Raw genomic sequence first — 24,216 nt, 5'->3', positions numbered from 1 at the left:
TAATTAAAAATAAATTAATAAAATAAAAAATAATTGAAAGAGGAAAGGCCGATGGAAAAAGAACGGGAAAGCTGTGAGGTAAGCAATTAGCAACCCAATCAATTCCTGACATTAACAACACATTCGAGGGTAAAAGCCCAAATCCGAAGACAATAGAAACGCCGACGAGCAGAGAAGGAAATCGAGAGAAGAGAATGGGGAAGCCACTTGGACCGACGGGGGAGTTCTTCAGGAGGAGGGACGAGTGGAGGAAGCATCCGATGCTTGGCAATCAGCTACGGCATGCCACTCCGGGGCTGGGAATCGCCCTCGTGGCCTTCGGCATTTACCTGGTCGGAGAGCAGGTCTACAACAGGGTTTATGCGCCTTCATCCTCACATCATCAGTCTCAATCTCATTGAGATCAGGTCTTTCCCCTGTTCTCTTTATATCTTGTCCGCTGCTTCCTTTTTCTCTGTTTCTTTGGAGTGTAGGATCGCAGTTTTTCTGAAATGCAAAATGGATCTCTCAAGAAACACTCCACTGCCTCTTCTGAGGTTTTTTGTTTTTTTCAAATTTGTTCTTAGTACTATTTTTATCTGCCTTTTGAACCCATTTGAGAAGGGATGCCTTGTTAATAGTTTGTTTCTGTGATATTTTTAGGGTTACATACTTAAATCAGTGTTTAATCCTGTTAAATGTGGTTTGGAATTGCTGTTTAATCGATTGATGACTGTTCTGGGATATCTGTTGTTGTTATGTGGAGTTATTTAGCCAATAAGCATGAAACTGAGACTGTTATCATCCTAATTAAAAGGGTTAATTACACCAAAATTTATCCTTCACCTCTCAATTGTTGCAATTTTCATCTTGCACTTTGAATAGATATAACAATGTCTTCTTACCATAAGGAATTTTTTATGTGTAGTGGAAGAAATTGTCCAAATTCTCTCCATACAGCACAACCATTGTTTGTGGTTTGAGAAAGCAAATTGTAAATTGTCCATATCTGACATTATTTTGATTTTCATATTTGGTTTTTAAAATTGTTAAAAGTTTTCACCCCATAATTCCATTGTGTGTCGATGTTATCTGTATAGCATCTAATTTAATTATTATCCAGAATAGGACCCTTTCTTGTAGTGAAGCATAAGTGTAGTGCAGAAGTAGAGACAATAAAAGGGAAATGGGAAAAGAGGCTAAAATTGATGTATAAAACTAGAAAACTTGGGTTTAGGGTTGTAGAACTTCTAACAATTATGTCCAAGTATAACACAGCTGCCTAATGTGTCTATAAGACAATTTATACTAGGGTAAGACAGCTTTTAATTCTGACGCGTTGATACAAATAAGTCCTATCTAATTCTAGCGATTCAAACTAATTCAATTATCACATGCTAGTCACACGACCTTAGTTACATAATTGGTACCCATTAACTAAATTAAAACAGCACATGTCTAGCAAAATATATCAAGATAACTAAGATGAATTCAGGGATGCTTCTCATCACCAAGACATCATTCAAACACATAACCAAGATTATTCAAATTCAAATGCTGTTACATTTACCTCAAAGAATTTTCCTCTTTGAAGATATGGATAAAGGATTCTAGGTTGTTAAAGTCAAGGACTAGGTTAGGTTCTCTAGGGTCAGGTGATTTAAAAGAATTGTGTTGATTAGGTCTAAGGAGAAATGTTGAATCGAAAAAAGATAACAAATAATGCAAAAGACAATAAAATCAAACAAAAAAAACAGAAAGGTTTGAAGAATTCTTAGCATCTGGTGACATGGTGTTGATGTGTTAATGTTTATCCAATTTTTCAACTGTAATTGACAAAAAGTTAATATTGTCTTGCGTGATGCAAGTTTAGGGTGGAAATGTAAAAAATTGAGATATTTTGTCATGAAAGTGAAAATATGATTGAAGTTTGAGAGCCCTTTCTGTAATTTACTCAAAACTTTTAATCCTTTAAACATCTAATTTTATACTATGGGATGATGAAGTGGACAATTTTATCCGTCATAATAAATACGTTAGATCATAGGATGTTTTGGCACTTATTTAGAGGTTGGGATGGAAATGGCTATAACTGATAGGCCTTTATGTGAGTAAAACTTTGGTGAAAATTAGAGGACCTTTATCATAATCTACTTAAAATTTTTAGAAGACATTTGGCTTGCCATGTGGTCAGGTTGCTAGCATTTTGTTTTCCAAGTTGCCACATTTGGTTCAAAATAAGACATTCCCATGGTAATGCTGATCATAACAACTCTATTGTCTTGAGTTTTGCTGAATTTTGTTGATCATAACCACTCTTCATTGAAAGGGGTCTAAATTTTACACATTAGTGGCAGCCTTGAGCTTCTATTAGGGCTCTTGATAGTGCTGGTGATGTAGACAAAAGATCATCACAACAACTCTATTGTCTTGAATTTCTCTGATCATACTCAGAATGCAAATTGATTTTCAGTGGACAACCAATCTTGCAGGTGGGCGATTGGTGGAGGAACAAAGTTTGGACATCCTCGCGTTTCAGTCTCCCTTCTGTAGTTTTCTGTAATAAGCTCCTTACTGACATAAAATGAATTGCTTTAACTTTGAATATTGAACTTTTAGTGGAGCTGTTCTTTAGATGCTTGATCGTTTTCCTCTTCATGTTGGTATGTCAAAATGTGGTGACCTTAATGTTACAAACGTGTTGGTAATAAGATTTTCCGACTTTCCATTGAAGTTATTTTACCATCTTTTAAAAAGAAAGATCTCTATTTAAGCTTGAATGGGTGGTTGGTTGGACTGCCTAGCTCCTCTTGCTTTAGAGCTTAGCAGGAGAGTAAGGTGGGGACTGAACGTGGTCAGTTGATCTGTTTCATTATTTCTGGTATAAAAGTAGAGGAAAACGAGGGGTAAGGAACGTACAGGATGCGTCTGTTATGAGCAAAATTAATATTCCAATAATTATTTACTTGTAAACCTTACTTCTTCTTTACTTCTAGTTTCTATTTATCATGAAACAAATAAAAATAATAATAATTTTAGAGTGCACTGCAGTTATTTCTAGTAGAGATGACAGTTGAGGGGTTGAGTCCGGTTCGGTAGGTGTCACTGAAGATCGGGTTATTTTCAAGTTCATTAACTCGGGTTCCACATTAGAATCATTTAGATTGAACCATCTAAAGTTCAAATTTATAATTTTTTAAGTCAAAAACGGGTGGATCGGTTTTGGATGGATCATTCAAATTGAATCAAATTTTGTCTATATTAATTCTGATTTCAATAAGCTTTGCTATCTTTATGCGATGTTTGATACTTTACACTGTAACGTGATTATAGGTAACTTAATTACAAATAATGTGATTGTAGGAAAAATAACATTATAATATTTAATATATAATAATATTGTAACGTTTAATTTATAAATATTATTAATTTTTAAAATTATTTTTATTTATTAAAATATAAATTTAATGTACTTGTACTTTTTATTATTAATTTTTATATAATATCATCTATTAAATATATTTTTAATGTTATATATTTTATTTTTTTAATATAATTTTTTATATTATATATTTTAATTTAATTTCTTTTACTTATATTATATAAATTTTAATTTTTTATATTTTATTTTAATTTTATTTTAAATTCTCATATTATATATTTTATTTTAATTATAACATTATCAAATATTTTTAACAAAATAATAAAATTAAAAAATAAAAATATTTTTAAAAACATTACAAGGTACAATATAATGTGATTACATAATTTTGAACTGCAATCATATTATGTCTTTTGACTTTAATATAAATGCATTACAATCTTATATTATAGTAATTTGTTACAAAACAAGCATTATAATGTAATATAATTAAACACATTACAAAAAATATACTCTCACTTCTCTCATATTAAACGTCACCCTAATTCAAACTATTCTATTATTATTCCTTGATTTATCTCATTCATTTTGTATTTTGCTTTTCTTTTTCCTAACCTTATCTTTAACCATCCTACATGAACCTCCCCATGCACAATATAAAAAAAAATTGAGACTTGAGACCATGTCGGACCAAAATGGTTGGACGTATCAAGAATAGCACAACTAAGCTCTCTAAACAAAAGGGTTTCTTACACTATTGGAGTTGTTCTTACTTGGGAGGAACATCAATCTATTCTTTGACAATTATAAGATCATGGTATAAAGTACAATACAGATGAATGGATTCAATACAGGTAAAATGAGGGAATTCTCAAGTAGAATCAGGATGTGATCTTGCCCCTAAAACTGCCACAACTTTCCATCCATAAGCCAGCATAAACCAGGAACATGGCATCGAGGACACTACTTAGCAGTTGCAAGCATCGCTAACCATATCAAACCCGCTGAATCTTTCGAAAACCTGTAACATAAGAAGCAATAAACACACATAACATCAACTCCAGCTACACATCATATTAATCCATAAGGTGTATGCAAGGAGGATGATTTCTTATATACGTTTGAAGTTGTACAATCGTGACATTTCTACGGCAAACTTAGAACCTTGCCTTGAGGAGGATCATAATTCTGCTTCTGTTAAGGAGATATTTATTTTTAACAGTTCATTCTTTGCTTTTTCCTTTTATTTCGATATCCAAATTTATGAATTTCAGGAAAAAAGGAAAAAGATAAAAGGAATGCCTCATTCCAAATTGCCTACAGTGGAGAACAGTGGCTCACAGAAGGCAAGCTGATTTGCTACTGGGATTTATAGTGCAATACTGAAATTCTTAAGCTACCAGGAACAAAATCAATGGTTCGAAGTCATGCCAGGAAAACAAATGCTAAGGACAGGATCATATCCAAATTACCCGAACTAGGTACTGATATGGTAGGGACACCAACTAATGGTGAGGCCTTCTGTAGCTGCTTTTGCTGCTTTAATGATGTCAATCCTACACCCCCATCTCATTACTCAAAAGCTGACTTCCATTATCAAGGTACATGACCCCTCACTCTTTATTTCTCTCAAGTACACTACTGTTACTACTATTATGACACATGATTCCAAAAACAGCATCCCGACAGGTAGACCTTTTTGTAACTTTATTCAGGCATTTTTACGAAAGAATTATGGCACTTATATTCGGTGCACTAACCAAATCCATGGCATACATCTAAATCACAACCTGAGCAACTTGTTCACATTATTTATAAATAACCTTTTAGGACTCAAATAAACCATAGCAAATCAAAATTCGCTTTGAACACCAAATTAACTTGAACATGTACTTCAAAACTTTGAATTATGCAATTAACCACTAGAATCCTTCTTTTGTTTCACCACAATTAACTTAGATAATACTTTTTCACTTTTTTTTTCTTTTTTCTCTGAGAGAATTGATTTTTCACTTCAAGACAACAAAACTCTTCTACCTCATAAAAAAATTCAATAAGAAAATGGTCAGAAATTACATAGTTGCCATCAAGAATCATAATTTTTTAACATATCATCTCAACCAATACCAATCTCTTCAGACAGATTGAACTTTTCTAAAACAATATTAACAGCCAAGATCAGTGGAATAATAGGCAGTAAATAGATCTGTGTGAATCCACAATGACAACACCCCTAAACAGGTTCTTATGGCTCATGCCACCAATATAGGGTCAAGTTCTAATGTTCAACCTTTCCCCTGCCTTTCCCTCCTGGTCTAGTCAGAATGTACAGGAAAAAGTTTTATAAACCCCGAAAAAGTTTTATAAAAAGTTCTAATGCAAAAAATATGACTTAAAAACTTACTCTTTGCACCAATTAAGAGCGGAGAATCAAATTGAATTAAATGCTACTCTGACAAGGAAGCATACCTCGCTATCCTGAAGGTGACAAAGCACCATTCTCTAAATTAGTTTCCAAGTTCCAGCCTCTGGTTACATAAGATTAATTAGCTCCAAGCTAGGGAAAGGCTAGTAAGTAATGTGCACACCAATATGAAAAGGTAGATTACCTCTCAGCAGCTTCTCTTCTCAATTCTTCTATATGATTTTCAATATGAGCACATGCAGAATGAATTTCTATGTTTTTCAGACAAAGCTCCTTCCATTGTGCAGACAAAGCGTTGAGTTCATAGGCAGTATTTTGCTGATCAGTCAAAGAATTATATATGTTTATCAGCTTATAATACAAGATTGCATAAAACATTAATAGAATGGAGGGCCAAGAAACTGAAATCACCTGATGATATTTTCTTTCACGGTTTACAGTTTCAATTTGGTCATTTTGCTGCTGAGCTAATTTTTGCATTCTGCCGCATAATCACAAAAAAAGAAAAAAAAGAAGAAGAAGAAGAAGATAATGAATATGTGAAACATAAACAAGAAATATACAGACGGCATGGTCAGAGATATATCACCATACCATTCACATAAGCTAAAAGACTCTTCAAGGGAACCTCAGACTTTGCTTTGCAGGATAAATGTGCAATTGAGCTTGTTTCAAGAACATATATGTAATTTAAGAAAATAACTAGGGCAACAGTCTCTCGGTTGTTTTTGTTTCTAACTTTTATCTTTTTTTTCCCCTTTTTTGGTCCAAGACGGACACGATACCTTACAAGCACCTGTTTACACTTCTCATGCAGCAGTACTGTTACAACAGTTTAGATCCTCACCACAGTTCCGCTCTATGAAGAACACCAGTTAGCATTATATACACTTTTAAAATTATTTCTTTAAAAAAATATCCTTTTGCTGCTTATAGCCATTTATGCTTTTTTAATGACTTGCTAGACATAAGCCATGCTTCTCTAAGGACTTTTGACTATAACTACGCCCATAAACAAGTTATGACGATCAGCATAAAGAGCAACAGCTGTGGGATCTTTCTTCTTCCTAACGGCGATTATCTTGCTTTACAGAAAATTGATGCTGAGGTTAGGTTCTATACCCATGAAAAGGAATGCATAAGGCAGGTGGGGTTTAACACATACCACAAGCAGGTTTTTAATTGAACTTACTTTCTTTGTCGTGGTTAGTGCTTGGCTTTAGCATATAGGAAATCTTTACCTGCTAGCTCTATAGGATGCAATAGTACACCATCTAGAAAAGGAAAAATAACAAGAGTCCCCTACCCCTACCCCCACCCCTTCTTGACACAAACAAATCTACTATGAACCTATATATCTATTTACTCTATGTAACAAAATACATTATTACATCATTCTGGTGCAAGACTGTTAAGGCAATATTAGATCAACCAAAGTGCTCATTCTAGTGAGGAATGTGCACCCCCTAACCAAGCGCTTATCCTATATGCCGAAGAAGCAAGCCTAAAAAAGGTACAAATCAAGGACAAAGCTAAAGTGCCAACCTGTTGGGGACATACAGAGTCAAACAAGGTGCTGATGCTACACATGCATGCCAAATCTAGCCAAAGGCTCCCATTTCAGCCAAAGAGAAAATCTAAAGTATGATCTCTGTAGATTGAGAACTTCAAAATATATGCCAATTGATTACTAAATGCATAGTACAAATGCAACCAAATGTGTCATACTTCTTAGAGGTGGGCAAACTAATTATTATATCATGTCAAATACAGTGCGTCACTGCCATAAGCTGAGACTTCCCAAAATGCATAAGGGCAAGCTTCCAAGCATAAATGTATCAATTCAAACAAGGTTGCAGTTCAAATATGACACTAGGAAAGAACCTGGCCAAAAACCCTTCCAGCCGTTGGTTGTTCTGTTTCCAAACATCAGGGCCGTATTTTAACATCAACTCCAAATTCTCCAACCTGAAACCAAGCAGCCATTAACAAGACAAAAATTTCAACACTGCATTTGAACAACATACAACAAATATAAGTATAAAAAGTGTTAAAATCCTTACAATGTACATCCAACCTAAAACCAATTGCCAATATATGGAGTAACTCTTGTTAAATTTACATTTCGACAATACCCCAAACTTAACTGCCAGGAAACTAGAATAGCTAACGAGTTGATGTAGTAAAGAGAACCTAGAAGCATGCAATAACAATAGCATGGAACCAAGAAATATGAATTTGTTAGAAACCATGATCGACTATTGATGCTACTCAAGCAATTGAGAGAATAAACTGACCTAATGACTTGATGTTGTAATGAGCGCTGAGATCTGTGAAGTGCCTGCTTCCAAGAACCTTCATCATTTCTCTTAGTGATGGCCGGTGTTTCCACTTGATAGCGCGAGGAAAAATCAAGGGTTACGGGTGGCCTCCCCGCTCTTACCCGCTCATACTCTTTGCCAATCATGGGGTGATTCTGAGATCCAAATAAATACCAAATTATACATGAATAAGGAGAAACCCTCCACATTCCAACAGAGAACTGAAAAAAGGAAAGGCCGAAGAAAAAGCTGACCCGAAAATTAAAGCTGGGCAGGGAGGGCAAATCCTTGAGGAAGTCTGCAGGCTTCTTGCTACTCCTACGCATCTCTTCCTCTACCAATCGATCAACCTCTTCCTTAACCTTAGGGTTCCCGTAGTCGTCGTCTATGTAGGGTAATGCGTCCAAAATCTCCGCACTGGAAGCAGAGGCCCACGGCCGAGCAGCCTCCGGCGGTGCCTCCAACATAAGGATCTCTCCGCCGTTGCCGCCCATTCTCTTTCAAGCTTCACAACTTCACCTCTGTGATACTGTTTTCGAGAAGGTCTAGTAACCAATTATCGCCGCCCGGCTGGGGTTTTATGTTATGTTCCGTTCTGTGTTCAATTTTGGAAAAATAAAAATGGAAAAGAAAAGAAACGAAACTCCTTTTGTTATCTTCATTTATTTATGTTTTAGAGATTTTTTTTATAAAATTAATAATTAAAATTTTAATATGATTTTTATTTTATTTTTTTTACTTTTTACTTTTTTTTATTTTTTATTTTAACATCTAATCATCAAAGATGTGATCGACAATCATGATACATCAAATCGATGCTTCTTGCCATCAAATATGATCGTGGAGGTATCGATTGGCTATTGTTTCGGGATGCTAAACGCAGCGAAGGAAATTTTTAGAGGAAAAGAATGAATTAGATTCGATAAAGATAAAAAGATAACAGAGGAAAATGAAAAGCTTTTATATGTTAGGATTAAGTTTTATTAAATGTAGAGTTGTATTTTTAAATAATTAAAAATATATTTATTTTAAAATATTTTAATCCATTTCATGGTTAACTGAATAGCTATTATTAAGGAAGGGTCAGTAATAGTTATTTCGATTTCTTTCTAATTGATCATTTCATGAATTAAATAAAAAAATAAAGAAGTAATCTAACGAAGCTCATGCTAATAAAAAGTTAGCCACCTCTTCATCATTGAGATAAGTTTATTATCAAATTAATATTTTTAATATTAAATATATAAAATTATAATTATTTAATATAATTTTAAATATCACATTTTTCTTCTTAAAATTCAGGTTTGGAATCTTCTATGCAAAGGCTCAATGTGATTCGGTATGTCTCCTCCAAGAGCTAATACTCATACTTTAAAATAAAAAATTAAGTAATTTCAAAATTCATTCCCTTAATATCTTCCCCTTTTTCTCGGTGGGCCAGTATTGCACTAGGGCCCAATGCGACAAAGCACAATTCCCGAGCAGACATCAAAGTTGTTTAAGGTACCATAATGTTGGAAAAATTATTTTTATTAGTAAAATAAATATTTGATTATTTAATATAAAAAAATGCTAACTAAAAGGGGGGAAATATTGTTATTATTTTATCTTTGAAACTTGGACGCCGAATAGCATGAGTTAATGAACTCGATATTAAAATATTCATCACATCAAACACCAGTTATAGCAAATTACAAGTTATCTAATTATATAATTTTTTATTATATATATGTGAATTAATCAATTTCCGTTAGTTTATAATTTAAACAATTAAAAACCTTAAATTTAAATAAATATATGAATTGCGAATTACGAAAAAGACAATGTGGAAAGGACCCAAGCAAATTTGAGATGGGCAATTGGTTCTGGCCTGCGTCTAAACTAAAATAGATTTTAGTCATTTCCTTTAAAGGAATGGAAAAGACAAAGGACAGGGAAAGGCAATTCCAACTTCCAAGGCAGGTAGTTCCGGAAACAGCTATTGCCACGGGGAAATAAAATTAAAAAATTTCCTTTTTTTGTTAAATCAGTCCAACATTTAAATGATTTTTAAATTTAACATAAATAAAATATTAAATTAATGAGTGGTGGCAAGTTATATTAGTATAATACTAGAAGTAGTTTTACTTCTACATTTGCACTGTGTCTTCTGACATTACCAAAGCGGAAAGGGGAAGGTATATTGCTCGTATTTGGTCTCTGAAACCAAGAGAAGGAGAGGCAGAGAGAGAGTGTGTGAAAATGGAAATGGTGCAGGTGAATGAGTTCTTGAAGCAGTGTCAGCAGTCGGGGGATGCTGCGTACGCTGCCTTCAAATCGCTGCTGGAGAGGCTTGAGGATCCCAAGACCCGCTGTGAAGCCCGGATGTTCCTCTCTGATCTTCAGTCGCGGGTCGGATCCTCCGATGATTGCCTCCACCGGTACCATTTCCGGATCCAGGACATTTATCTGGACCAGCATCAAGGTCGGTGTTCATACTTAAAAAAAAACAAACATGTTCAACGCAGTTTTTTAGCTCCTTTTTTTTTTTTAGTTTCAAATTGTTTAGTTCTAAGAAAAAGTGGAAGAATATGAAGGAAAAGAAAATGTTTTCCGGTTTTTTTTTCTTTTTTTTTCTCATTTAAGTTTTATTTTTTTTCTTTTGTTTTCTGTTCGAAAAGATTGTTTCTCAATATGCTTTGTTGTAGTGTTTGTTCATCTCATCTGTTCACTTTTTCACGTTTATCAAAGGGAAGTATTCAAGATTGCTGTAGTTTTTGGTTCCCGAGAAAGCAAATCGGACACACAAAAGAAATCTCCGAGTGATAGCGAAGTTTGGTTTTGTCGTTTACTTCAGAGTCTAAACCAAACATTGGATTTGATGGCATGTGCCTCCTGTCCCACAAGAAGAAAAAAAGGAAGAAAAAAACCCAAGTATTTAAACAACGTTTTCCTCTAATGTCATGGCAGGCAAAGGAACATGATGATTAGATTATGGTGAAAAGAAATTGGTTTGCTGGATTTTGTTTTCTGCCTCTAACATAGTTAGTATTTAAGCTTATCCAGCAGTGGGAACTGTAGATAAACAAGTCATGTTAGTCTAATATTATAACCCAGTAGAAGGATTCTTTGAAATTAATGTTTGGGTTTTAGAAAGAGGTTCTGCATCATCGTTAAATTTAAAACTATATATGAATATGCTTTGCAAAGTTAGAAATGAGGGGATTTTATGTTAGCCTGCCAAAGGAGTTCTTAACCAATACATTGTCTTTTACAGCTGTCAATGGCCAAGTCAGGACTAATTATTGTGGCACTGTTTACAGTTTCCCCAATTCTATCTATATTTAATAGACATCTCTATTGTTACGCGTTCATTTGAAAATTGAAAGTTGTGTATACAGACACACGTGTACGCATTAAATCTCACTGTATTCAGCAATGCTTCCTGCTCTATTTGTGTTACCTTTTGTATAACAGAATAATAATTAGCCTGTAATATGCTTGTCTTGCTTCATGAGTTTGTTGCTTGCTTTAATGCATTCTGCACTAAGTGCAGGCTCTCAGGGAAGGAAGAAACTGACAATGATGGTGATCCCTAGCATTTTTATACCAGAAGACTGGTCATTTACCTTTTATGAGGGACTCAATAGACACCCAGATTCCATTTTCAAGGACAAGACAGTTGCTGAGCTTGGGTGTGGAAACGGATGGATAACTATAGCCATTGCTGACAAATGGTTGCCTGCAAAGGTTTATTGTTGGGGTTTTTCAACCTACTGACGCAAACTGAGAATGTTTTTAATGTTTTATATGCATAGACAATTTAGGTATTCCATCCTTGTCAAGATTATTGTTTATGTGCCTGAATATTCTTCTGTAGGTGTATGGCCTTGATATAAATCCAAGAGCAGTGAAGGTTTCCTGGATAAACTTATACATGAATGCTTTTGATGAGAAAGGCCAACCTATATATGATGAAGAAAAGAAAACCTTACTGGATAGGGTGGAGTTTCATGAATCTGACCTGCTAGCTTATTGTAGGGAACATGACATTCAACTTGAACGAATTGTTGGATGCATACCTCAGGTACTGTCACTCTTGACAACTCATACAGCTTTATCTGAAATAGAAAATAATGAAGTTACATTAAATCCTAGTCCCAAAATAATTTCTCTGTTTTTCTTGCAGATTCTTAATCCAAATCCAGAGGCAATGTCGAAAATGATCACAGAAAATGCAAGCGAGGAATTTCTATATTCTTTGAGTAATTATTGTGCACTTCAGGTTGGATGACTCTTTACTTGCTCCACTCTTTTTACTGTGTAGTGAGAAAATTAATAAAGTGCTACAAGCTCAGATATCTGACTGTTTACTCATCCATAGTTGCAGTCATGAGTAAGGTTCGTTTTGACAATAAACTTACTTATGACCAAGACATGAACATTGCTCGTGCTCTTTGGAAGAAATTTAGGCGTTCGTTTTTCTCTCTTTGATTAACAAAGCTGGACTAACTTTTGTTTCTTTTATAAAATTTAAATGTACAGACTCTAGCTTGGTTTAACATCTTAACTTCTTTCAATCCTAGGATCATTCCCTTATAAAATATGCTAAGGCAACAAGATAGCTGTCAAATCTGTAAATATCCTTTACTAAGTCATTCTTATTTTTAAACAAAGCAAGATACTTAAGAATTCCCCATTTTCCTATGTAGGGTTTTGTTGAGGATCAATTTGGCTTAGGTCTGATTGCCAGGGCAGTTGAGGAAGGAATTGCTGTCATTAAACCTACAGGTATTATGATCTTCAATATGGGAGGCCGTCCAGGACAAGGAGTCTGTAAACGTCTGTTTGAACGACGTGGTTTCCTTGTCAACAGGCTTTGGCAAACTAAAGTTCTTCAGGCAAGTAAACCCCTTTACAATTGTAACCATTTCTCCATCCAGATGAACTTAGCTGAAAGGTCTTGTTGCAGGCTGGGGATACTGATATTTCAGCCTTAGTTGAAATTGAGAAGAATAGTCCGCACCGTTTTGAATTCTTTATGGGGCTTTCAGGAGATCAGCCTATTTGTGCTCGAACAGCATGGGCCTATGGAAAGGCTGGTGGCCGTATCTCTCATGCATTATCAGTTTACAGTTGTCAACTTCGTCAACCAAACCAGGTGGGCGTTTTGTCAAGATTTTTGCTTTTTGAGAGTGAATGTCTTCCTTTGCTTGGGGGAAAAATACAGTGGCTGATCATTTCTTAAACTGACAGGTCAAAGTAATATTTGAATTTCTTAAAAGTGGCTTCCAAGAGATCAGTAGCTCTTTAGATTTGTCTTTTGAAGATGATTCCGTTGCAGATGAGAAGATTCCTTTCCTAGCTTATCTTGCCCGTGTTTTGAAAGAGAATTCATACTTCCCATATGAGCCACCAGCTGGATGCAACAGTTTTCGCAATCTAATTGCTGCCTTCATGAAAACGTACCACCATATTCCACTAACTTCCGATGTAAGAAAACATTCATGAGTCTTAACTTTTTTGCCCTTCTGTTTTCCTGAATAAGCTGATTAATCAATTAGCCTGCTGCTAAATAATAGTTTTTTCCTGAATAACCTTGTGTGATATTAACATCCTTTCAGTTTTTGATATCATATCAGCATCGTTGGTCAAATAGCCTGGTTGTTCTATCTATTTTCATTTTTATATAGGCAGGCAGCTACATTGTGGGAGATAACTCAACCTGCTTTCTTGATGTTGTGTTATTCTACAATATGCTGAATTTGCCTTTTGGCTTCTTCCTGAGTGTTACTAGGTTTAACTCTTTAAGATATGGAGGAATGGAAATAAAGCTATCTGTGTGAATATTTGTGTATTCTTGAGTTAATAAAAATGAAAAACATAAAGGCCGTTACAGAACAGTATTTAACTGTGCATGTATGCTTAAGATAGTAATAAGCATACTATAAGGCACTCATTTACTGTTGGCATTTGAAGAAAAGCATTTATCTTGGAGAAACCTTTATTAAATTTTATATTCAAATCTGGAACATATTATGTCAAGGATTTGCTATAACAGTAATGCTAATAGTGGAGTATGTATATAGTGAGCTGGCAAGAGACTAATGGAGAATAATTCGTGCCACAAAGTGTTACGTGTTGAGGTCTTGTAATGAATATGATAAAACAACTATGAACTGGTAATGTACTTTGCACCTAACTGCATGACTCTATAGATAGCAGTCTAGAGGCAAGCACATGGTGATCTACCCTTTTAGTAATAGATAGAATTTTTTATGTTCGTATCTTTGTTGAAATCAATCTGGTTGGCTGCTCATTGTATAACTCTCTATTAAAAGGAGAAAATTTTTTTAATAGTGACATTTTCTTTCAGTTGTTTTTCTGCTAATAGCAAAGCTCTGTTGATTTAGGAACTTCATCAATACCTCTATATTTAGTTAAAATTTTATGGCGGTGCAAGGCTAAAAGGCTAACATAACGCAGTGAATGTAATTATCCCCTGAGAAGTGAAATAAGGGTGATAACTGATAAACATCCCTTTTATCATGGATAAGTTGTGTCAATTTTCTCTTATAGAACTGCAGTCTATTTTGAAAGTGCTCAAGTGTAACCCTCTGGTGCTTCTTATTTAGACTGTCTACTCTGACAAGAAAGGAGTTTTCATATTATTTGTCTTTCATGATATAGTTGTGCATTATACAACAATAATTAATATTTGTCTCTTGAGGTATAGTTGTGTGTTATTAAGAATAATTAACATTTGTCTTTTGAGGTATAGTTGTGCATTGTTCTACAATAATTAACTTAGGGTCATCCACCCAAGAGTTATTCAATATCCTAAGTCATATACTGCTATATCAGATAAGCAACATCTTTCCAGGTTATCCTTTTAATGGTTCATTGAGTATATTGAAAGTCAAAATGTTGTTGTTTACACCTCTTTGTTCTATGGACTGCTTTTTAGTTTTATGTTGACTTCTGGGCTTAGCTTTATGAAGCTTGATCAATAAAATGGCATCCAAGGTGACCTTATGGCTTCTCCATTTGGTTACTACGTACTACCAATTGTGATTGATGGCTTTCTGGTTTCCTGCCTTTGTATATTGTGGACACATTGTCAGAATTTTTAATGCCAACAAGTTAGGCGGCTTGAAACTTGTGTAATAATACTGGATGTAAGATCTTTGTTAGTAACATCCTTTATTTTGATGCAAAGATTTAAATTCCTTGCACATTGTAAGATACATCTTACATCAGCAACCCTTGTTTTTATTTTTCATAATTTGATACTGATCTGCTCCTCAGTACAGTGTTTCTGCATCTTAAAGTAGTGCACAAGCAAATGCTGTTTTGCATGTCTTTGTAGCCTATCTATTATCCATGCTTCTGACTTATCATTTTCAATAATATGCAAGAATGTTGTTGTCTTTCCCTCGAGGACTGTGGCAATTGAGAATGCTCTTCGGCTGTTCTCTCCCCGTCTGGCAATTGTTGATGAGCATCTGACCAGGAACTTACCCAGGCAATGGTTAACATCTTTGGCGATTGAGGTATGGTCTATTTGTGATTAGATGTGTAAATGAGTTAAGCTAGTTGTGAGCTACTTGGACTTTTGGCTTCTCAAACTTGACTTCTTTACTGAAATGAGCTCAACCTTGTGCCACTCAGATAACAAGTTGTTCTTAGTTTGAGTATTTTAAGACCTGGTGCCTGTAACTTGCGAGTCTAATTGAGCTTTGCAAAATTCAATGTTTTATACATATAACCAACATATAATATTTATTTACGTATTTACAGGATTTATTTGAGTTTTGAATTTGAGTTCAAGCCCAAGTGCAATTCTACCTTCAATCTCCTTGTTTGGGTTGACAACAATAAAGCAAAAATGACTTGAACTCAAGTAGCTTGATTATTTCGAGCTGAGCTCAAGTACAAAAAATAGAGCTCAACCGAGCTCGAGACAAGCTTGAGGTTTAAAGTTTTGTAGTCAAGCTGAGCTTGAGCTTGTCACCTTATCGACTCACCTTCAATTGATTACACCTCTACTTAAGATGCTCTGTAATCGTAGTGGGCCATGCTTATTTTCTAGTTCTCAAATTCTACATTAGACTTTGTCATGTAACTTGGATCTACACATGCACAAGTAGACACAAATTATAATTAAGAGATGATTAAGGTTTTGTGTTGTTGATCTCTTCCATGTTTTAAGTAATATTATTTTGGCATCATGGGAGGTGGGTCAACTTTTTTGTACTGAAAAAAATTTTAAGAATGAAGAAGCAAGGAGATCTTGCTGTTAGATAGATAGTGTTGCAATAAATACATCCTAACTTACTGGAACTTGGAGTTAGATGCTTTCCATTTCAAATATATAGACATCTGCAACCTAGGAAGGTTCACATTTTTTGTCCTTCACCTAGCAACTTTATCTGGGAATGCAGGGGATGCAGGGGAAAGTTGCTAAACCCCGTGCTCCTCAATAACTTAAAGGGAATTATTGACATATCCCTCTTTTGGAATTTTGAGTGTGGAATTTACGTTAGATGCTTTTAAATTCAGATGCACTAGGCACTTTATACTGACGTGTTTCTCCCCATTATGTGATCCGAGTCTCCTGACTTTATGAACTTATAAGTACCATGCATTGGTATCCTCAATGGCTAAACATATGCTTCTTAATGACTTTGCAGGAGCTAGTGATATAGCCCTATTGGCAAAAGTAACTTGTCGCTTGTTGGTTGGCTGGTGGATTACTGGAAGGAGTCAGAAATTGCTTTGGTTTTGCTTCTTTAGAATTAACAATAATGCCTCAGTATGTATGATGTAGAACAAGTAGAACAAATAGGGGAAAAGTGATAGATGATAGAAATTAGAGAGAAAATCATTGGTAGGCAGAAGGAGAAACGGAGGAAATAGGGAAAGAAATAGAAGAATTAGGGGAGAAACCAGAAAGAACCAATAGACGGAGAAAACCACAATATTTCAAAGTTTCAAATATTCATCGTCCAAAATCTTCTCAAAACTGGAGGAACACAAATATTTATAAATTAAACCCTAAATGCTAATAACAATGCAAACACAAATATAACATGATTAATAAATAACATAAAGAAAAAAGCCTAACTGATTCTCCATCAATCTAGTTACTGAGTTTATCTATCTACCTTGCAGACTGCAGAAAATGGTCTGTCAGAGGATGCACTTACTGTCATTGAAGCACCACGCCAATCAGATTTAATGATAGAACTGATAAAAAGGCTGAAGCCACAGGTCGTGGTCACTGGGATAGCTCATTTTGAGTCTGTTACTAGTTCAGCTTTTGTGCAACTATTAGATGCCACCAGAGAAATTGGATCTCGTCTTTTCTTAGACATATCTGATCACTTTGAATTATCCAGCCTCCCAGGTTCCAGTGGGGTACTGAAATATCTATCAGGAACTCCTTTTCCATCACATGCTGCAATCCTTTGCGGCCTGGTAAAGAATCAGGTATATTTCTAAGGAAACTTGGTTAGCCTATTATAATTGGGGTTTCTATCTCTTTAGTTTCTTTATATTTTGTTGTTACTTGACAAACTCATTATTTATGACACAAAGCTTTTCACAGGTTTATTCAGATTTAGAAGTTGCCTTTGTAATTTCAGAAGAAGAGGCCATATTGAAGGCCTTGTCAAAAACAGTTGAAGTACTCGAAGGGAATACATCATTGATCAGCCAGTACTACTACGGTTGTCTATTCCATGAGCTTCTAGCTTTTCAACTTACGGACCGACATCCACATCCAGAGGTTTGTCAATTACTTGAATATATGGAATACAATTCACCATGTCTCCATTGGCAATACTGACTTAATTAGTGAAAGTATAGGTATATTTCAGATAGACATCCAAAGTAACTGGGAGTCATTTGTCTCTTAAGAATAAGGAAAGCCAACCATTCAAAAGAACGTTCTCAACCTTTTTCTTTAGTACGCTTTCATTTTAAGTGTTTCAAATGTCCATATGCACCTTGCACGAAAATTTGATAGATATTTGGCCATGGTGTTTCTGCATTCAGAACACGACATGAAGCTTACCATCAACAGGGCTCAAAATTGCCATGGGCTGGTGATACCATTTTTAGCATCTAACTTAAAACTAATTAGCAATAGTTGGAGAGGCTAAAGCCAAAGACAATGTCATTACAATTTCTAAATCAAATCATTACAGGATAGCACCACTTAATTTATGATTATTAGTAGGTTCACTTATCGAATGTTCAATGTTTTCACATTTTGTAGATATTTTGAAGTTCAATTTTTTCTTCTTTTTTTTTATTTTGTACATGGAAATTTTACTATGCGCTGTTATTTCTGAATGTAAGATTTTTTGTGTGACAAGCTTTTTCTACTTTCTTACAGAGGAGAATTGAAAAGTCCAAATCAGTTGAGATGATAGGATTTGCTACTTCAGCGATCTCAGTCCTTAACAATTCCGAATTATCCATTTCTGATGACAGGAACTCTCTTATACATATGGATGTGGATCAATGGTTTCTGCCAATGCCTTCTCCAGTTAAGGCTGCTATCTTTGAAAGCTTTGCACGACAAAAAATGGCTGAGTCTGAAATTGATGTCACTCCTAGTATAAAACAATTTGTTAAGAGCAATTATGGGTTCTCAACTGATAGCAGCACAGAATTTATATATTCAGACTGCTCGCAAGCTCTTTTTAAGAATCTGGTCCTTTGCTGCATTCAGGAAGGTGGAACTATGTGCTTTCCAGCTGGCTCAAATGGCAATTATGTTTCTGTTGCCAAATTTTTGAAAGCGAACGTTGTGAACATCCCTACAAACTCTAAAGAAGGCTTTAAGCTGACAGGGGAAATTCTCAACAAAGCACTTGAGACTGTGAAAAAGCCATGGGTATATATTTCTGGTCCAACAATAAACCCAACTGGCTTGCTTTACAGCAACAAAGAGATGGAAAACATTTTAACTGCATGTGCAAGATTTGGGGCAAGGGTGGTGATTGATACTTCATTCTCAGGACTGGAATTCGACTTTCAAGGTTGGGGTGGCTGGAATTTGGAGGGCTGTTTATCAAAGCTATCTTCCTCTGGCAACCCCTCTTTCTGTGTTTCTCTGCTTGGAGGACTGTCTCTGAAACTGCTTAGTGGAGCACTCAAATTCGGGTTTCTGGCTCTAAATCAACCACATTTAATTGATGCATTTCATAGCTTTCCTGGCTTAAGCAAACCTCATAGTACAGATAAATATGCAATCAAGAAGTTGCTGGCTCTGCAAGAGCAGAAAGGAGGAATGTTGGATGTTGTCACAGAACATACAAGACATTTGGAAAACAGAGCTAAGCGTTTGAAAGAGGTAACCTTTTCCCCCTCACCCTCTACTGTATATAACTTTTTGTGTATCTCTTAACAAAGATTTACCTATTTCCTTGATGGAAGTGTGAAAGATGTACTTAAATCAGTTGTGGATTGATATCTTAACCCTTTACTTGTGTGAAAAACAAGCACTGGATTTTAATGGTAATTACTTCCGGTTACTGCCAAATCCAGTCATCCCATTCCTCAAATAATCTTATTTATTGTCCTTTAATAGGAACTTGAAAAATGTGGGTGGAATGTGCTCAGACCCCTGGCTGGTGTTTCAATGGTGGCAAAGCCCTCATTCCTTAACAAGGCTGTAAAGGTCAGCCATTCACTTAAAGACACAGGCAGCAGTGAGAAGGATGCCAGCACCTATGAAGTTCAGCTCGACGGCTCAACCATTAGGGAAGCCATTGTCAAGACCACAGGCTTGTGCATCAACAGTGGCTCATGGACTGGAATTCCTGGCTACTGTCGCTTCACCTTTGCCTTGGAAGACACTGAATTTGAGCAAGCATTGGCTTGCCTGGTCAAATTCAAAAGCATAGTGGGTAATTGAACTAATGCTAATAACATTACCTATTATCTACTGTATTGCTTTTTCACAACTTTTTAAGGCATAAATGGAATAGCCATTCCCACAGGTTTTTAAAGAAAGTTGGGGTTCTATGCTCAAGTCTTGATTCTTATTTTGCTTGGGCTACTGGCTTTATAAAGCCATGGTTTCTATTTTGTCCCTTTCCATGTGAAACATTCATCAAGCATACCATAAAGGAATTCAGTTGCTCTTGTGTTTTTGAATTTTATCCTACTTAATTTCATCCCAATCAAAATCAATTCAAATTCGAATAACTTAAACCCGAATTGATTCGCAAACTCTGATCCGAAAAACTAATTTGAGATGATTTAATATAATTTTTCTTCTTTTAGATGTTATTTTAATAAAAGTTAATAAACACAACATAGACTATTGCTCTGTTAGTAATTCTAAAGAGAGAAAATTTATTATTTCTCATATTTATTTTTTAAATTTAAATTATTTAAGGATAGTAAAATTTCTCCTAATTTTTTCTTTTATGTGGTTTAAAGTAAACATTTTATTATAATCAACGACATTGTCATAACGACATCAAATCAATAACAACATGATAACGTTGCTTCAACATATTTAATAAAAAAATTTTAAACAATGTTAACAATTGAATCAAAATATGAAAATATATTTTTATTTTGTCTTATGGAATTATCAATTGGGTTAAATGTGCATTATTTCGACATATATTTAATAATTAGAGATCAATTTTAATTTTGATTTTCGAAAATTTATGAGTAATTGTGATTTTTAAAAAATTAAATCAAAATAAATTGAAAAAAATAAAATGCACAAGAATTGCACCCAAAGCTCCACGTGTTCAGTTCACCGAAAGGTTCAGATTTAGCAATTCTCTGGAAACGTCTACACAAGTCCACAGCCATGCATCCTAGATTGTTCCTACGAGAACAATCCGCAGAAATCCCACATACATCACAGCTCAGGCTTCAACTTATATAAACATATAATCATATATGCCATTCCCACCCCGAGAAAACCATCCAACACTGTTAAACATCTTCTTGAAGATCAATTGTCACCCTCGAGAGCATTCTTTTGCTTTGATTTTTGTTTCATTAATTCCCTTTACGAAACCAGAATGAGCATCCAAAACCTCAGCAAAGCGACTATGTTTTTCTTGGTTGCAGTAATAGCTCTTATGGCGACCCAAGGCAATGCACTCATGCCCTACACAAGGTCCTTATGGGACATGATGGTCCCAGCAGAAGACCCTTTTCGAATCCTGGAACACACCCCACTGACAGTGTCCAAAGGGGTTGAGACCACCCTGGCATTGGCTCGAGCAGACTGGAAAGAAACCCCACAGGCGCATGTCATCTCCCTGGACATTCCGGGGATGAAGAAAGATGATGTGAAGATCGAGGTGGAGGAGAACAGGGTGGTGAGGGTCAGCGGGGTGAGGAAAGATGAGGAGCAAGTTGAGGGAGACAAGTGGCACAGAGCTGAGAGAATCAATGGCAAGTTCTGGAGGCAGTTCAGGTTGCCTGGCAATGCAGATTTGGATCACATCAAGGCTCATTTGGAAGATGGGGTTCTGAGGATTGTTGTGCCCAAGTTTGCTGAGGAGATTAAGAGGCAGCCTAAGGTCATCGACATTGTTGAGGAGGAGGGTTCTTCTGCCCAGGATGTCAAGGCCACCAAGGCTACTCAAAAGTAGAATTTGTAGTTACATATTTGGTATCTTTGGAATGTGATGATGGAGATGTGCTTGTTACGGATGAAGATTTCATGTGTTTATGTAATTTCGATCTATTAATTAATGAAATAGTGACTGTATTTTGCCATAATCATAAGCATTGGGTGTTGGAATTTAGAAACAAAAGATTATGGAAATTATAATTAAATTTAATTTTTATATTGTTGAAATTTAGGATAACATTATCAATTGAAGTCATAAATTAGTACCTTAATATATGGACCAAATTTAAATAATTAATATTAAGTTTATATTTATTATAATTTTATGTTAAAATCTTACAGAATTAGTAATAAATTTTGTTTATTAAGATTGTGATGTTTTTATTGGTCATGTTATTATTCAATAATTTAAGGAATAAGGTTTGATTATCATATGAAAATAGGTAAAACAGTATAATTTGTTAAATTTTAATCAAAATTATATAAAAATTTATTATTTTTGAAAATGGATGCGTTAATTTATTAATGTGATAAAAATAAAAAAATAATTTTATTATTAATTAATTATTATAATTATAATTATATAATTTTATTATTTTTTTATTAATTAAAAAAAAAGGGCTACTCATTGAGGAGCACCGGAGGGCTCCTAAGGTAGCACCGGACCTCCCCTCCCTTGGGTGCATCTGCTGGTGCACCCCTTTTGGAGGAGCTAGGGACAGCTAAAGGTGCTCTTTATTTTTTTAATTTTAATTAAAAATATAATAATAATTTTTTAAACTAATAAAAAATATTTTAAATTTTTTTATTTTTAGTAACAATGTTTTTAATTTTAAGATGGAATGTTTATTTAAAAAATTAATAAATTTTTATATAATTTTAATTAAAATTTAAAAAATAAATATTTTACTTTATAAAAATTTACATTTAAAAAATACGTAAATATATTAAACTTTCATATATAATGATAATTATACAAACGAAAATCATATTCTCAGTAAAATTTTTGTTAAAATTAACACTTTCCTATATATATATATATATATATATGTATAACTCACTCAAACTTTGAAAAATAATGAAGAAAGTTGACTGTATAAAAGGAATTAGTGAGCATGGACAAAAGAAAAAGAAGGGAGAAAAAGAAAGAAAAAGGGAAATGGAGGAGGTTGAGAAATCCCCAATTTCCACGGAAGAAGAAGACGCTGAAATGAGGGAAGGAGACGTTGTTGAAAACCCAAAAACCAGTTCGAAATCCAGTAGCGATTCGGAGTCAAGCGATTCGGAAGACGAAGCGGAGCAGATTGAGCAGCTTCAAACCCTAGAATCTGAGCTCTCCACCAATCCCTCCAACTACGACGCTCATGTCCAGGTAGACTGTCCTAGTTAATCGAAGATTTTCCCTACTGCTGGTACTAGTGCTAGTTCTACTTATAAAAGTAATGCCTTTGGTTTTGTTTCCCAGTACATAAAGCTTTTGAGGAAGAGGGGTGAAATAGAGAAGCTACGAGAAGCAAGGGAGAACATGAATGCACTGTTTCCATTGAGTCCTTCAATGTGGGTGGAATGGGCCAAAGACGAAGCTTCTCTTTCGGATGATTCCGGTTTTGAGGCAGTCGAGAAGCTTTACGAGAAAGGCATCTCCGAGTATCTCTCTGTCTCCCTTTGGTGTGAGTACCTGAATTATGTGCAAGAACATGATCCAAAAGTACGTCAATGTTCAGCTGATGGGATTTCAAAGGCAAGGAATCTGTTTGAGCGTGCTGTTACTGCTGCTGCTTTGCATGTTGCTCAAGGCTTTCGAATATGGGATGCCTACACCCAATTTGAGCAAGCTATTTTACTAACTATTGACCACTCCGACATTCAGGTCAGAATATTGCTTTATGCATATAGACTTTTCTGTTGAAGGGCATGTGTTTTGAGCATGACTGATTATTATCCATCCGCCTTTTAGGCTAAAGAGAAACAGGTCCAGCGCGTACGAAGTATATTCCACCGTCATTTGTCCATTCCTCTTGCTAACTTGAGGTCTACCCTTTTTGCCTACAAGGCTTGGGAGGTGGAGCAAGGAAATGCTCTTGATTCTGAGTCTGACACTGTGGATGGGATTTCATCCCATGTTGCTTCAGCTTACCAAAAGGCAGAGGAGATGTACAATGCCCGCGCTCATCATGAAGAACAGATCACTAGACAGGATATATCTGAGTCAGAGAGATTTCAACATTTCATGGTATCAAATTATCCCTAAAATCTCATAAGTTATTCATTTATTCAATAATAACTTTAAAATTAAAATTGATTTTTTCATGTTTACTTAAAAGCACCGCCTGCCTTTTCTTATGGTATTCAATTATTCATTTTTCTTCTTTATGCTATTGTACTGTTGTGCTGAAGTCGACTAAAAAAATAATTTATTGCAGAGTTACTTAGAATATGAACAATCCTTTGGTGATCCAGCCCGAGTCCAAATTCTGTATGAACGTGCCATAACTGACTTTCCTGTCTC

General features: G+C 35.0%; 5 protein-coding genes across 5 annotated transcripts in view; 4 read left to right on the top strand and 1 right to left on the bottom strand.

Moving 5' to 3' along the window:
- Positions 1-53: 53 nt before the first annotated feature.
- LOC110427169 (NADH dehydrogenase [ubiquinone] 1 beta subcomplex subunit 3-B-like) lies at positions 54-2,712 on the top strand. Its single transcript, XM_021442614.2, has 2 exons — positions 54-407; positions 2,472-2,712. Exon 1 carries the CDS (start codon positions 195-197, stop codon positions 399-401), a length of 207 nt encoding a protein of 68 aa, XP_021298289.1. The 5' UTR covers positions 54-194; the 3' UTR covers positions 402-407; positions 2,472-2,712.
- Positions 2,713-4,049: 1,337 nt separating this feature from the next.
- On the bottom strand, positions 4,050-8,748 carry MOS4 (modifier of snc1,4). Its single transcript, XM_021442771.2, has 7 exons — positions 8,362-8,748; positions 8,084-8,262; positions 7,671-7,754; positions 6,198-6,267; positions 5,971-6,104; positions 5,831-5,889; positions 4,050-4,382 (listed from the first exon to the last, which is right to left on the bottom strand). Exons 1-6 carry the CDS (start codon positions 8,599-8,601, stop codon positions 5,835-5,837), a joined length of 762 nt encoding a protein of 253 aa, XP_021298446.1. The 5' UTR covers positions 8,602-8,748; the 3' UTR covers positions 4,050-4,382; positions 5,831-5,834.
- A 1,487-nt stretch (positions 8,749-10,235) lies between these two features.
- On the top strand, positions 10,236-20,270 carry MMT (methionine S-methyltransferase). The gene is made up of 12 exons (XM_021442613.2): positions 10,236-10,571; positions 11,643-11,836; positions 11,967-12,173; positions 12,276-12,371; positions 12,799-12,987; positions 13,059-13,247; positions 13,343-13,579; positions 15,505-15,639; positions 17,261-17,578; positions 17,697-17,876; positions 18,489-19,451; positions 19,689-20,270. The coding sequence occupies exons 1-12, from the start codon at positions 10,349-10,351 to the stop codon at positions 20,013-20,015; spliced, it is 3,258 nt and encodes a 1,085-aa protein (XP_021298288.1). The 5' UTR covers positions 10,236-10,348; the 3' UTR covers positions 20,016-20,270.
- A 778-nt stretch (positions 20,271-21,048) lies between these two features.
- On the top strand, positions 21,049-21,864 carry LOC110427244 (22.0 kDa class IV heat shock protein-like). Its single transcript, XM_021442720.1, has one exon. It carries the CDS (start codon positions 21,148-21,150, stop codon positions 21,724-21,726), a length of 579 nt encoding a protein of 192 aa, XP_021298395.1. The 5' UTR covers positions 21,049-21,147; the 3' UTR covers positions 21,727-21,864.
- A 905-nt stretch (positions 21,865-22,769) lies between these two features.
- The window catches only part of EMB140 (EMBRYO DEFECTIVE 140), a 6,689-nt gene continuing 5,242 nt past the window's right edge, over positions 22,770-24,216 (top strand). The window contains exons 1-4 of the mRNA XM_089785458.1: positions 22,770-23,079; positions 23,173-23,577; positions 23,665-23,940; positions 24,131-24,211. Of these exons, the coding sequence (XP_089641584.1) occupies positions 22,786-23,079; positions 23,173-23,577; positions 23,665-23,940; positions 24,131-24,211 (1,056 nt within the window). The 5' untranslated portion in view covers positions 22,770-22,785. The remainder of the gene's footprint in view (positions 23,080-23,172; positions 23,578-23,664; positions 23,941-24,130; positions 24,212-24,216) is intronic.

Source organism: Theobroma umbraticum, unplaced genomic scaffold (genome assembly GCF_002168275.2).
Source record: "Theobroma umbraticum cultivar Fairchild unplaced genomic scaffold, ASM216827v3 scaffold_228.0, whole genome shotgun sequence".
Taxonomy (NCBI): domain Eukaryota; kingdom Viridiplantae; phylum Streptophyta; class Magnoliopsida; order Malvales; family Malvaceae; genus Theobroma; species Theobroma umbraticum.
This window is presented reverse-complemented; position numbering and strand designations above follow the sequence as displayed.

Excerpts from the sequence above, each read along its gene's own strand:
- MMT (XM_021442613.2), top strand. The coding sequence starts at position 10,349 with ATGGAAATGGTGCAGGTGAATGAGTTCTTGAAGCAGTGTCAGCAGTCG. Across the intron at positions 12,988-13,058 it reads GGCAAACTAAAGTTCTTCAG|GCTGGGGATACTGATATTTC; the intron begins GCAAGTAAACCC and ends GTCTTGTTGCAG. Across the intron at positions 19,452-19,688 it reads GAGCTAAGCGTTTGAAAGAG|GAACTTGAAAAATGTGGGTG; the intron begins GTAACCTTTTCC and ends GTCCTTTAATAG.
- LOC110427169 (XM_021442614.2), top strand. The coding sequence starts at position 195 with ATGGGGAAGCCACTTGGACCGACGGGGGAGTTCTTCAGGAGGAGGGAC.
- LOC110427244 (XM_021442720.1), top strand. The coding sequence starts at position 21,148 with ATGAGCATCCAAAACCTCAGCAAAGCGACTATGTTTTTCTTGGTTGCA.
- MOS4 (XM_021442771.2), bottom strand. The coding sequence starts at position 8,601 with ATGGGCGGCAACGGCGGAGAGATCCTTATGTTGGAGGCACCGCCGGAG. Across the intron at positions 6,105-6,197 it reads GTGAAAGAAAATATCATCAG|CAAAATACTGCCTATGAACT; the intron begins GTGATTTCAGTT and ends TTGACTGATCAG. Across the intron at positions 5,890-5,970 it reads AGAAGAGAAGCTGCTGAGAG|AGGCTGGAACTTGGAAACTA; the intron begins GTAATCTACCTT and ends TTATGTAACCAG.